Genomic DNA, 13,403 nt, shown 5'->3' with positions numbered 1-13,403 from the left:
ATTTAGCCATTTTAGTACCCATGTGCATATCAGTACCACCATTGAAGGAATATCACGTTTACGGCCTGGACCAAGTCTTCTAAATATATTAACCATTTTATTCCTATTTGTTATGGATGGGATTATATAATATGACACAAACGACTACATTTACATTTAGTCATTTAGCCGACGCTTTTGTCCAAAGCGACGTACAAAGGAGGACTAGAGCCTAATGTAACCATATTGTATTCTGAGTGGTTTCAAATTGATCACCATGACTCCATACTAGACATACACTTTTGAGTATTTACTCTTTGCTTGTCAGTCAGGAGGACTACATGAGTGGCTCCTGGAGACTCTTAACTTGTGACCATAGCAACGGTGGATCTAAGTGCAACTTTCATTCATACTCTTAGCGCAGGGTCTGGAGAGCTCCTGAAGAGATATTTTTGCAGTTTGCTTAAACTTGCTAGATATAAGGGAGAGGGGGGTGTTCTTAGACGCTTTTGAAAAAGAAACATACACACACACACACACACACACACACAGATATCCCTGACTGCCAATGATTTTGATCGTGCATCACAAATTTAGGGAAGGAGTAGGACCTCTTCAGTGGCTAATTTGCATGGGAAAAAATGCTGTTGTGTAATATCAAACTGAAATGCCCTGTGCTTTGGTCGTGAGTTGAGAGTCTTAAAAATCTCCCACAGTGATTAGGCCCCCCCAGAATGATTTATTTTCAGGGAAGTCATAATATGTAATAATACAGACTCCCACCCGGATGGTTTTTGTTGACCGTGTGTGTATAAGATGTTATTTTCCTGCATTCATGTATCACTACAGGAGTCTATGCCACTTTTCGAGGCTGGGTCTTTATCTTGGAGTGTCTGTTTGCTTGGAGTGGGAGTGGGTTTGACTGTTTCCCATCAAAATGATGCAATGGAAAGATGTAGAATGATGGACTCGAGGAACCTTATAGGTTTAGTGTGAATTATTTTGATGTGGGAATCTTGAAACAGGGTTTATAACCTTTTGAGAACTCTCCCTTTTGTATGTTCGTCTTGGTGCTCCCACTTCAAATTTGACAAGTAGGGGATTTCCTGCTGCAGTTTCATATATGTTAATTGCACATGTAAAGTATTTTGAAATTTAGTGATCCAAAAGTGTATATACATTTTCTTAATGCTCAAGTCATGTAGATTAATAGTCTGGAAAACCATTTTTTTTTCTAATATAAAAATGGTTTAATTTTCAAGGGCGTTGTTGACCACTCAAAACATTGTACTGATCACTCAAAACAACTCTTGTGACCTTTTTTGTAAAAAAAAAAGTATTTTTGTAAGAGTTGCCTGGTTTCCTCTGAGAAAAAAACCCTCCTGGAAGAAAAAATAAACTTTATTTGAAGAGTTGACCCATTATTGTGGTGTGGCTTTTTTTTTAAGGTAAAATTGTGAATACACTCCACATCACATACGTTCTTGTGTTTATTGCAACAATGGAGTGAAGAGTGTTACTGTTTTCCTTGGAGAAAGAAGAATAATGATCAACATGTCTATAAATGGACAGTTCAATCATCATCAAGCATCAATGGCATTTTAAATTCCAAAAGCACCCCAAATGCCACCTGAAAGAAGCTCAAACAAGCCTTGAAAGTCTTTAAAAGTAATAAAAGTAATACTTTCAAAAGGTTAAAAGTAATACAGATGGCATGGGTGTTGCCATGGGATGGGTCTGGCTAAAAAGCCAGTAGTGTGGGCTTATTGGTTTGCGCTTTCAAAGTGCTCCTAGTCAAACAGTTGTCTCCTCACTGTGAACTCTCATAAGGTCTGTCTTAAGTCCCATCTGGTCTGGCCCTGCCAGGCTACACAGACCCAGATACATGTTAAAAAACAGCAGTAAAGGTAAGTCCTTGATTTTAATCCATTACATTCTTCGAAGAATTCAGTGAAGTTTTACTCTGTACTAAAAACATTCCAGTTTTTGTGCACAGAGTCACACACTATTCCAGCCAATCAGTAACAAGGAGCGCTTGTGCTCTAGTGTTGCGTCAGGAGCACGGAAGGGAGGGGTGTATTTGACTGGCTGCTGAGCTAAAATATCAACCTTTCGCCTGGATATAGAGGACTGTGCCTTTAAGGTTGTCATGCCTCGCCATGTCGTGCTTGGACACAACAGCTCTCAGTGCTTTATACGGTGGCAGCCACTGTCAAGTCAACTGACGGAACGAGGCCAAGTGAAACCAGAGGGACATCAAGTATCCGTCGAACAAAACACCTGGCTAAAGAGCATGGCGGGTGTTGACTTCGAATAAAGCCAATAAGCAGTCGAATGAGACATTAGCCTAACTGGGGGAAACACGCCGAATCATACTGCCAACAAATATGATTACAGAGGCGTATATTGTCAGATAGTCAGGTGCAGCCTTCCTGCAAATGAGATTATTGTATCTATAGGCTGCATATCACAGTGCACTGGAAGTCTGCTGAGGTCTCTTTCGACTGGACTTAAAATAACGTCATGTGTTGAGAGGAGGAGACAAACATAGCCATGTAACCGTAGCCTACTGCTATTTAATCACACGTCAGGAACATCGAATAGCATCTCGCCAGCAGCAGTGAAGTCGTGTGGTATAGGCCTAACTATCGGTATAAGAAAAAGCCATTTGCCTCAAAAACACCAATATAGTGACATGGCAACCTTGTGGCAACGAATTTATCGGCTGATCAATGGTGGCGAAACACATTGTAACACTAACTTGGTGTGCAGACTGGTTGTATGTTGTTCGTAACTCATTCGCACAAACCAGAAAAAAAAAATGCAACAAATATATCTGTGAAATTAAATATATATATCACAGCACTATAAATGAATGGTTTACTTGGTAGCATTTCGCAGTGTGACTGATTTGACTAATTCCTTTAGTACTGTATAAAGTTAGAGGTGCACTATTTGATAGGTTCCTCCGCTCCCCTACCTCGGGCTTCCATCTGAGGAGACCTCATGTCAATGTAATCCCGCCCCTCACCCTATGATCACGTACTTCTGTGTGGAAAACCGTCTCAGGCAGAAGCCTTCCTAGCTCACACACTAGTATCAGGGCACCCTCTCCAACCAGATGAATTGACCCACACTGTGCGATGATAATGACATGACGTGAAAATGAGCGATGGAATACCGATCGCACAAATGTCACCACTGCAATTTTGTTTTTCTGCGGGCGTCCCGTGCCGCCCATTGCAAGATGCCGCTCTGGGCGGCTGCCCCTGTCGCACATACCTAGATCCGCCAACGAACACTGTTAATCTTCAATGCAAGAAGTTCACGTCTTGCTAAAAATTCAAAGACAATTCTTTTTTTTCTTCAGGTGTTATCTGGAGGTTGGCGATGCAACTTCCTGAGACATACCATTATCGGCTAAATGAGTTTGAAATTTCAAGCAACAGACACAATTTAAAAGCACGGAAGGGAACTACGGAAGAGTGATATATCGAAAGGGCAATCACAGTCAAGAATAGAACCCGGAGGCCCGCCTGCTAGGGATACTGGCCAATAGAGGACAAGCAAGGAAACTTCCGCCAGGACTTCTGAACGTGTTCTATTGTACAATCTGTTCAAGGGAGATCTCGTCGAATACCGTACGTTCACAGTGCCTGCAGTTGACAAGTCTACGATTTTAAGCATTTTAGCAAAGTTATTTACTGCGACTTGGCATAGGAGGAGGCGTAAATGTATGTTACGTTAGACCTGTAGTTCAATGTAACGGCTGCTTGCTAGTTACAGTGTTTCTCATAACACCAATGTGTATGGCAGGAGGTTTGCTTACTATTGAATAGTTAGCTAGCAAATAGTTAGCTAACGTTAGCTACCTGTACAACTATTGACAAACGGTAGCAAAGTTAGCGTTAGTTGTCCTAAGTAAGTACCGGACAGTCTCTACGTTTTTTTTGGTGGTCAAGCTGCGTAATAACTATGTTTAGTCGCGACGAGCTCTAAAGATAATGCGAGGTTAAACGGCGGCGTTTTGAGATTTTCCATCTCCGCTGTACATTTTCCGCCATTCAAAGGATTAACATTTGCGTTACTTGTGAGGTAGCAAGCTAGCTACCATCGTTAGATGCCTTGTTGGCCTCGACATTATAAGTAGTTCATAGAAGGAGCAAACATTTTAAGTCATCCATTATGAATGGGTTTAGTACAGAGGAAGACAGTCACGATGGTCCCCCTGCTCCACCGTTCTATGGTCAGAGCTGTTGTTTGATTGAGGATGGTGAGCGTTGCGGCCGATCAGCTGGAAACGCCTCCTTCAGCAAGAGGATCCAGAAAAGCATTTCCCAGAAGAAGCTGAAGTTGGACATCGACAAGAGTGTAAGTAGCAAACGTTACGGTTTAGTGTTTCAGATCACAATATTCTTGCCCAATGGGTCATTATGTTGTGTTCTATTCATTCAGTAGCCTAACACAATAGCTGCCTAACATGTGCTGTGTAAATATGTACGGTAACGTTAACGGAGTCAGCTAACAGACTGTTGGCCGAATTTAACTCGGTGTTTGTCTGAATGCAAAGTACTTTAGTTGCGGTTTGCAGTCGTTTAGTACTACTAACTGCAAGCGAACGCAACTACCGCACCATTGAGCTAGGATGCTCATAGTTAGCTAGCTAAGCTAACCGAATTTGAGGTCCGGTTGCCGGGCTTCATCGTGAAAGCGGCGACATCTTACCTCACTACTACTTAATAATGTTTTTAGCTAACAATTATTGATACACGTGGCCAAGTTGGGCTTGTTTATGTGTTCACCATATATTCAGTTTACCCCGTCGACATGTTGAAGGGACGTTAGCTAACTGATGTTGCCAATAAGTTCACCCTAAGTCCCGAGGTTCACCAGAAAAGCATGGAGCCACCATGTCTACGATTAATTTGAACGGAGGACGGGATTGCTAATGTGCGGAGTATACAAAATGTACTTGCTGCACTTTGACACGATTATTTTGATCACCTAAGCGACATTTCTTTCTTTTTTTTTAACCTGATGGCCAAGGTGGAGTAGTGTTTGGTGTATGAGTGTAACATCACATTGTATCCATGTGCTATGGGACAAACACTAGAAAGACGTTTAAAGAACAATATTAATGTATCACATCTGCACATTACGAGAGATGTACGATTCCCAAGACAAAAAAAATAGAGTAAGGCAGTTGTTTGAGGTCATAAACAGCAACGTGTGTAATTCAGCCACTTTTGAAATAGGTCTCCGTTAAAGAAAGGATATGCTTGATGTTCTTGGATGAATTTGACATTTGTATGTCATGTCTTCGTAGGTACGTCATCTGTACATTTGTGACTTCCACAAGAACTTCATTCAAAGTGTTCGTAACAAAAGGAAGAGGAAAACCAGCGACGATGGAGGAGAGTCCCCTGACCATGATGTCGAGGTGCCGGAGGTGAGCATGTGTAGACGGTGACCGCGGTGAAATTGCTTCCTGTGATAACCCTGTTGGACCGAGTTATGCTCTGATTGGTCGATGTAGCAGTGTCAGAGGGTGGCCCAAAGAAGCAAACCGTGGTCCAACCCTTGTTGTCGGTATATTGAGTACAAGTTTCTTCAAGTCACTGATTATCAATGGAAGCAACTCTTGATTCTCAATATCAGACTGTCCTACTAATGCATTTAAATCATAAAATTTAAATTTTCAACAAATGCGGTGTTAAACACCTGCTTTTTAATTTTTTATTTGTTTATCCTTTGTCAACGTTTGCCAATCATGAAGCCTCATTTGCATTCAAGAAACTGAAGGGGCAAAATGTATTTGTTTTGTAGGTCGACCTGTTTCAACTGCAGGTCAACACACTGCGACGCTACAAGAGGCACTACAAACTTCAGACCCGACCAGGACTCAACAAAGCACAGCTGGCAGAGGTATTTCTTAATTCATGCTTTCATTTCCAGTAGCCATTAGTAAATCTTTGCCACAGCAGCCATTTTGACTTACAATAGCAGTGTAAACAAGACTAGATCCAAGACTATTCATTTTCCTTTCCTTTTGTGGTACTGTGTTGTCTGCCAGCATAAACGGTTGCTGTGAAGGTAATGAATGCTGTGAGTTTCCAGTCAGTCAAAGGTCCCATGTGTAGTTTTTAGTTACATCTGTTAGTAGAAATAGAATATAGCATTCATAATTGTTTTTATTAGTGTATAATTACCTATGATTCGTTGTGTTTTTCATTAGTTTAGAATGAGTCCTTCGTATCTACATAGGGAGCGGACATAAACAGTAGATGAGGTGCACAGAGCCGCTCCGTAGGGTTTGAATGGAGAGAAGTGAAACGGTTACTTCTCTTCTAAGCTGAATGGCGCGGATTCACAACAGTATTTTCAGCATAGTTGGAGAAAAATTGTAATTATGTGGCCATGTACCCGATCATACAATGTATTTGTCTAGAAAATAAGAACTGTAAGGACAGAAGTCAAGTTATTTGATGTTTATAAAAAAAGTCAAAGTCAATGGAGGTCCAATAAAGTCTAATGCTAGGTTGGCCTCTCAAAACACTGGCTCAAGATGGTGCTTTTTGCCTTTTTATGGCATTTGTAGGTACTCACACCTGTAAAGGGATGGGTATTTAGCTGGTTGCAATTCAGCCACCTCACCACTAGATGCCACTAAAAACCACACACTGAACCTTTAAAGAAGCAAAAGTTTGGAGTGCCCCTCATTTGAGTTGTAATTGACACTTACGTTGTGTTTTACATTGATGTTACGACAGACACTACGCAAATCTTTACATTTAGTCATTTAGCAGACGCTTTTATCCAAAGCGACGTACAAAGGACTATCTAGCAGCTCTAATAGAGGAACTGTATGCAGCTATGTGTAGTACTATTAAAGGATGTTGTCAGATAGCTAAAGTAACTCATGGACAGAATGGAGTCCAGTTAAGTGTGATTTTTGTGAAGAGTGTAACACTGCACACTGGCTTGGAGTGAGTTCTTCTAGCTGTGCGTCAGAGAGCTCCGGGTTACAGAGAGTGGGACACGGCACAGGAAGAGGCCATGTCAAGGATTTGTGGGGTGCGTGTGTTTTGGTGGGTGTGGGTTTGGGGGCATGAATTGGCTCAGTGAAGGGAGTGGTATCCCCAGGCAGCGATACAGTCCCTCTAAATGAGCCTAACACGTCGTTAGTAAACCGCAAGCTAATAATTGCGGGCAATTACTGCCTGCTTTTAGAGGTCCTACGTTCCTCTTTCTGAGGCGATCACAAAAACACTGCTTTCTCCTTTCAGCTGTTTGTCATCCTGACCCTGTGTGGTGTGTGTTTGCGTTTCAGACCGTGAGCCGTCATTTCCGGAATATACCTGTGAACGAGAAGGAGACGCTCACCTACTTCATCTACATGGTGAAGAGCAGTAAGAGTCGACTCGACCAGAAGCCAGACGGCAGCAAACAGCTAGAATGAGAGGCTCTGGAAAAAGCAGACGACAGAGCTCTACTGAGAGACAGCTGCCTTTGACGCATTCCCACGGTCTACAAAGTTGGGCAATGGTCTGCAAGTCAAGATGAAGGCCTAGAAGTACAAAAAAAAGACAAAATAGAAAATTCCACGTCCATTAGGGTGAAGCAGTCTAGAGTTACTGCCTTAAGAGTATCAATATGATTTCGTATCTAGCTTTGACTGTTATCAGAATATGATTTCCTGTGCCAAACCTTATATATACACATACATATATATATGTATATATATGTGTGTGTGTGTACTCAACATGGTGGAGTAGAGGTGGGTTAAGTGAGCTGGCTCTGAGTGCTACATGCTCTTCAACACTAGAACAGTGTGCTTGTCTGTGCGTGTGCCTGTACGAGAGAGAGAGAGAGAGAGAGAGAGAGAGTGTGTGAGCGAGAGAGCGAGAGAGCATATGTGTGTGTGTGTGTGTGCGCATGAGAGAAAGAGTGAGAGAGAGAGAGAGAGAGAGAGAGTGTGTGTGTGTATGTGTGAGCGAGGGGGGGGGGGGGTCTGAGTGTGTGTGCACATACCTGCACCAGATGTCTTTTTCTGATTTGTCTTTCATTTGCATAGGAACTAGCAGCATGAGTTCTATATCTATTGCTTTGTCTTTTTCATGAAACACCAGTACTTCTATATGATGAATCTGTTTTGTAGGCAAATTAGACTTACTGTAGAACTGTGTTGCAGTCATTTTAAATTGAATACTGATGTATATCATAATTTATCTATGAGTTTTCAGCTGTACAATACCTGAGGTCACAAAGGTGAGCTTTTGTTAATGTGATTAAATCTATACAGCTCTCTTTAAGAAGAAGTGAAATGAATAAAAACTAAAGTAAATAAAAAAACATTCTGATGTCATACACGACTTAAATGGAATTGCTATTAAAAGTGTTTGCTATGGAGATAAAGGGGACTATTTATAAACTAATGAAGGCAGTGGAGAAACACTGAGCAGGAGATCTGGTCCTGAATCAGTTACGCCCCGGGTTGTAATCATGCTGGTCTGGAAGTTGGTATAATCATGGAAAAACTTCCGAAAGGAGTCCTAACCCGCCCCCGTTCCTATTCCCACACACACGCCAAACACTGGCTCAGCCCTCGGTGCCCTAGTACTTTTTATTCATCTTTATTTTCCTTGACACATATGGCAGTGCTAACATTTCACAGATAGCTTAGTGTTATTGCAACCTTTTTTTTCCCCTCAGCTACTTTTCATCGTTTTATTGTGCTTTGTTGACTTCGTTGTAGTCGGGCACCTGTATGTATATGTCCGTGCGATGGTTTGAATAAACTGATTGTACACAGATTTGTGGCTGTGTGTCTGTTGGAATATTACTTTAAAATAGCTAATATAATCAAAACTTCACACATTTATGCAAGCAGGCACCACCCCCCAAAGTCATCTGAGGTTACTGATTATTCTGTTAACCTTAATTTGGCTTTGATGATATTTGTCAAGTACATTTTTGCAGTTCAATGGTCATTGTAAAGTTCAAGAGAAGTAATAGAATGCAATAGTTTGTCACCATGCTTGCTGAATGTGAAGTTATGACCTACTTCATCGCATAGCCAGTTGTATCCAAAACATACATACAGTCACAGGGTATAAGTGGCCTATGGATTATGTCTGGACAAGAGATCGACAATAATTATATATGTCTAAAGATCACAGCCAATGTTGAGAGTTACAGAACCATGGCCATATGTTTATTTTCTCTGCTTCAGAGAGCATCTCTAGCCATGTTAAAATATTGAGAATTCTCACTTGATTTATAGGTGGTGTTTTATAAATTTGTATGAAGTGTATTCTGTGACGTTTGGTTATTTGACAACTTTCCGCTAGAGGGCTTCACTGAGAAAAGTTTAAATGAATGGAGCCTATGCAACTCTCATAAATGTAATTATCCTTTAATAACTACTTTGCAGCCTTATAATTCAGCCCTCATTTGCACTAATTTCAAATGGCACACAATAACAGACTAAATCTAATGGCAAGTACGGGTGACAATGAATACAGTGGATATGCAAGCTTGAGTTTGCCCCTTGTAACAGCTTTTTGTTGTTATGATGTTAAATCGTTTAAAACTCCTGCTCCTGACTAAAGGAAACTGACATATTACATAATTCATGTTTTAATGACCTTGGGAGACAGACTTTCTGTCCAGTGGGTGAAATTAACGATGAAGTCCGTATTTCACTTCAGCTGAAAAAAAAAAACATTTTCCAGCTGTCTTTATAATATGTAACTTGTTTAATAAAGCCCACATGTATTCCATGTTAGGTGATGTTAGATTTCTTGTGAATATTCAGTCCACGCCAGGTGCCGTTCCCTCCTCGATGCACTTCTCCACAAGCAATATAACTTCCAGCCAGGGTTTCTACGCATTTCAGCTCCGACAACCGATTTTTTTCTCATAACATCTATTCTTCTGTGATGTTCAGGAACTAGACCAAGGTTGCTTGAGTATTTCAAAAATAATTGCTTGGCTTTTGGCTAGATATGAATTTAATTAAAGATGTATTGATTCCGAGCTGTAGCCTACAGTTGTACCGTTTATCACATTCCAAAACAGTTTAGTTTGTGTAGTGAAAATATGTTTTAAAGCGTGAACATACTTCCTTTATAATGTCAATGATATACATGAATCAAAAGTTCAGGAGAGGGAATATAGGTTACACCAAATAAGGACTCATTGCATGCAGATTTCACAGTGATGGTAAAAATGCAGTTGCAAAGATTGAGTTATGGCAGTTGTGTGTAAACCTCGGAGTTACTTCTCGTTGTAAACGTCAAAAATGTAGCAGTACAGTACTACCATTTTTAAGGTGTATTAAAAAGACAGATCACTTTTCTGGGTTATTGCAAGCGGAACTTTTATTCCCAGAAAAAAAAACACTTCGCTTAAACATAGAAGTATTTTTTATTTAGTAAGTTATAATTTCAAAAGTTCACAAAGTAGCCTTATCCAGTCTTGGATTTCAACGAATACCACAGCCGTAAGAGGTAGATACGCCTGACCCATGGTTCAATTTTAAATTGAACTCTAAATATAACTTATACTTGAGGTATGATTCTCTGTGAAGTGATATGGAATCAATGATACATCTAGGGAAAACCTTTGACAACATTATAAAAGTCGTGGTATTAAGATAAAACAACAGAAAGTTTGAAGCGGATACAGTATTTGTAAAGAGTGATTGCACATAGCCAATCTGGGCAGCGGGAGTGTGTGCTTCAGACCCTCACGGATTTAACTCAAGCGCCCAAACTTGCTGCGGCCATCCAGTTCGTCCTTTTAACTTCTTTTCGCGACAATATTCCCCTGGCTTGTCTTCATTCTGAAAAAAGGCAAGAATTTACGATAAATATAACTGTTCAAAAGGGTCTGAGAGCTCTCTGAGATGTCCTGGGAATATTTAATTATTCACTTTTTCTACTTCAAATAACTTATGGTGTCGATTTTTGGTCTACTTAAATAGAGTGTAACAGTACATGTCATATTTTGTATGACTAAGCATAATCTGCGCACAGGCTGCAGATCTGTATTTTAACGAATTTATCCCCAGAACTTACCTTTATAACTTCTCTTATCTCTCGTTTCCTTTTTGAATCTGTGTTGTCACAATTCTGCAATTCAGCCTTGAATCCCTCAGTTGCACTTCCATTGGCTAAAACATTCATGAGGTAAGCAATATAACTTGTTGCAAGTCTTAGTGTTTTTATCTTTGACAGTTTCGTGTCTGAGGGAACGTTAGGGATGCAGTCCCTCAGTTCAGCAAATGCGATATTAATGTTCTCCGTCCTGCGTCGCTCCTTTTTAGGAGCCGTTGTTCGCCGTTTGACCATTCGGGCTGCAAAAGAGTCTTGCTGGTTCTCGAGGACCGACACAGATTCTCCCAATTCTGTCCAGTTTGACGTGTGTATTTGGAGATCTAAAGGGCGCTCACCGTTATTTACCAGCCAGTTCCGGAGATAGGGATTATCTTGATGACACCGTTGCGCGAATGAAAAAGTATCATGCATCAAATGGTGATGGTGATAGCTTCCGATGAGGTTCATGTTGAAGTTTTCCAGAACTGTTACAAAGTGTATAAGCCTTGGTAATGGAGCCTTCTGCTGTAAAAGTTTAGGATCTTGTGATCTGGTAAAAATCAAGTAGCAGACCACATGCTTTGGCTGTATAGACTATACCACAACCTAAATTTAGTAACCTTGATAAGTCAGGCCCTATCAAGTCGTTGTCAATTTAGGTATTGTAGAGACCAACCAGGATCTATCTCTGGAGAGATGCCTTGTCACGGACTTGGGTATAGCGAAGCGAGCTGCAAGCCAATAGGTCAGACGGCACAAAGCAGGGTGGAGATTAGAGTTTTTGCGCACGACGTCTAGCCGACATACCAAATGGTGATTGTTTACCTGGTCATGAAAGTACTGCGCCTTAGATAATTAAGTGAAAAGTATACTAGTCCAATACAAAGTTAATTTGAAGGTAATTATCTAAACATTGTGTTCAGATTTCCAGTCTAACCTGTTGCATGATCAGGCACTAGTAGCTAGAGTCCAAACAACAACAGTAATAATAATAATAATAACAATAATAATAATGATAATAACAACAATAATAATAACGTTCAATATTTTCCATCAAATCGCTATTCTGAACTAACGGTTCCCAACTTTGCCAATTGTGGGATAATAACTGAACGCTTTTTGTAGGAAAATGGTGCCTCCTTTTTTTACTTCAGTTACTGTTTGTAGCCTCGGAGGCTATTTGATTTTGCAATAATAATAATAATAATAATAACAACACGAAAATAACAATAAATAGTAGTGTATCTTTTCTAAATAACATACAATAAATATAATAGCTGGAGTGTTTCTCAATGTCAGAAAATAGGCTATTTGTAATTAGGGAATCTATCTAAATTATTTGGTGTATTGAAGTTGCATTGGCTGTTCTACAGACCTACAGACCCCAAAATGTATCACAAAAAACCATAAAATGTAAAAGTCAGTAACTGACTCTTGAGTTATAGAAGCCATTTGCAGTTTATATCAGTGTCAGTCTGTGTCAGCTACAGTGATTTTACTAGTGATTTGACTGAAAGAGTAGTTAAGATATTTATCATGCCATAGTTTTTTCCCTCCCATGTTGCATTTATAATATATGTCCTGTTCTATAAGTTACCGTTTTATGTCAGATTGTCTGTGTATCCTGTTAAAGAAACATGGTGTTGTGTGATTCTGTCAGTTTGTGTCATTCTGTCATCGCAGACCACATTAAGGGAGAGAAGAGTGTCTAAATGTGGCTCTGTCTTCTGTTCATGTAGTTGTCCCTTGAAAAGAACCTGTGCTGTGGAGATTTGTGCATCAACCAGGTTTGTGTTGTAAGGGTTTGTAATGGTTGTTGATAGAATATATACATTTAATCTTTTATACATAATCTGATAATGACAAACATCTAGAAGCATCATATTTGGTTCTGCATGACACCAAGATTGCAACTTCTTGAATTGACACACAAGCCTGTCAGTTTCCAGCCATAAAAATAAAAATAAAATTTAGATTGTATTTGGATTAAAATAATTTGGAATCATTCTAATGTACTTGGCCTTTTTAGGAGATCTACTTAGAAACAGACAACTTCTTAATATTTAAGAATAATCCTGATGTCATATGGTCTGAATGTGACAGCAGGGCTAAGATAAGATTCAGGTCTCTGTGTGTGTGTGTGTGTGTGTGTGTGTGTGTGTGTGTGTGTGTGTGTGTGTGTGTGTGTGTGTGTGTGTGTGTGTGTGTGTGTGTGTGTGTGTGTGTGTATGTGTGCGCGTGTGTGTGTAGATACTTGATAAAGGCAGCTCTTAAAACCCCCTGTTTGTCTGCGCTCTGCTCTGGAGTACGTTGCTGCATCATCAC

At 40.2% G+C, this 13,403-nt stretch overlaps 2 protein-coding genes across 2 annotated transcripts; one reads left to right on the top strand and one right to left on the bottom strand.

Annotated features, from left to right (window-relative positions):
• The first annotated feature begins 3,437 nt into the window (after window positions 1-3,437).
• Window positions 3,438-7,893, top strand: sap30l (sap30-like). The gene is made up of 4 exons (XM_012816535.3): window positions 3,438-4,350; window positions 5,306-5,428; window positions 5,806-5,904; window positions 7,310-7,893. The coding sequence occupies exons 1-4, from the start codon at window positions 4,165-4,167 to the stop codon at window positions 7,436-7,438; spliced, it is 537 nt and encodes a 178-aa protein (XP_012671989.1). The 5' UTR covers window positions 3,438-4,164; the 3' UTR covers window positions 7,439-7,893.
• A 2,495-nt stretch (window positions 7,894-10,388) lies between these two features.
• LOC116221362 (heart- and neural crest derivatives-expressed protein 1-like) lies at window positions 10,389-11,779 on the bottom strand. The gene is made up of 2 exons (XM_031571240.1): window positions 11,061-11,779; window positions 10,389-10,825 (listed from the first exon to the last, which is right to left on the bottom strand). Exons 1-2 carry the CDS (start codon window positions 11,544-11,546, stop codon window positions 10,730-10,732), a joined length of 582 nt encoding a protein of 193 aa, XP_031427100.1. The 5' UTR covers window positions 11,547-11,779; the 3' UTR covers window positions 10,389-10,729.
• Between the last annotated feature and the right edge of the window lie 1,624 nt (window positions 11,780-13,403).

The sequence above is a fragment of the Clupea harengus genome, chromosome 8, assembly GCF_900700415.2.
Source record: "Clupea harengus chromosome 8, Ch_v2.0.2, whole genome shotgun sequence".
In the NCBI taxonomy this organism is placed as follows: Eukaryota; Metazoa; Chordata; class Actinopteri; order Clupeiformes; family Clupeidae; genus Clupea; species Clupea harengus.
The sequence above is the reverse complement of the archived record's forward strand: the minus strand, read 5'-3'. Positions and strand labels throughout refer to the sequence as shown.

Coding starts and splice junctions, on each gene's coding strand:
- sap30l (XM_012816535.3), top strand. CDS start 4,165: ATGAATGGGTTTAGTACAGAGGAAGACAGTCACGATGGTCCCCCTGCT. Junction 4,351..5,305: donor AGTTGGACATCGACAAGAGT/GTAAGTAGCAAA, acceptor ATGTCTTCGTAG/GTACGTCATCTGTACATTTG. Junction 5,905..7,309: donor ACAAAGCACAGCTGGCAGAG/GTATTTCTTAAT, acceptor TTTGCGTTTCAG/ACCGTGAGCCGTCATTTCCG.
- LOC116221362 (XM_031571240.1), bottom strand. CDS start 11,546: ATGAACCTCATCGGAAGCTATCACCATCACCATTTGATGCATGATACT. Junction 10,826..11,060: donor AGATAAGAGAAGTTATAAAG/GTAAGTTCTGGG, acceptor GCCTTTTTTCAG/AATGAAGACAAGCCAGGGGA.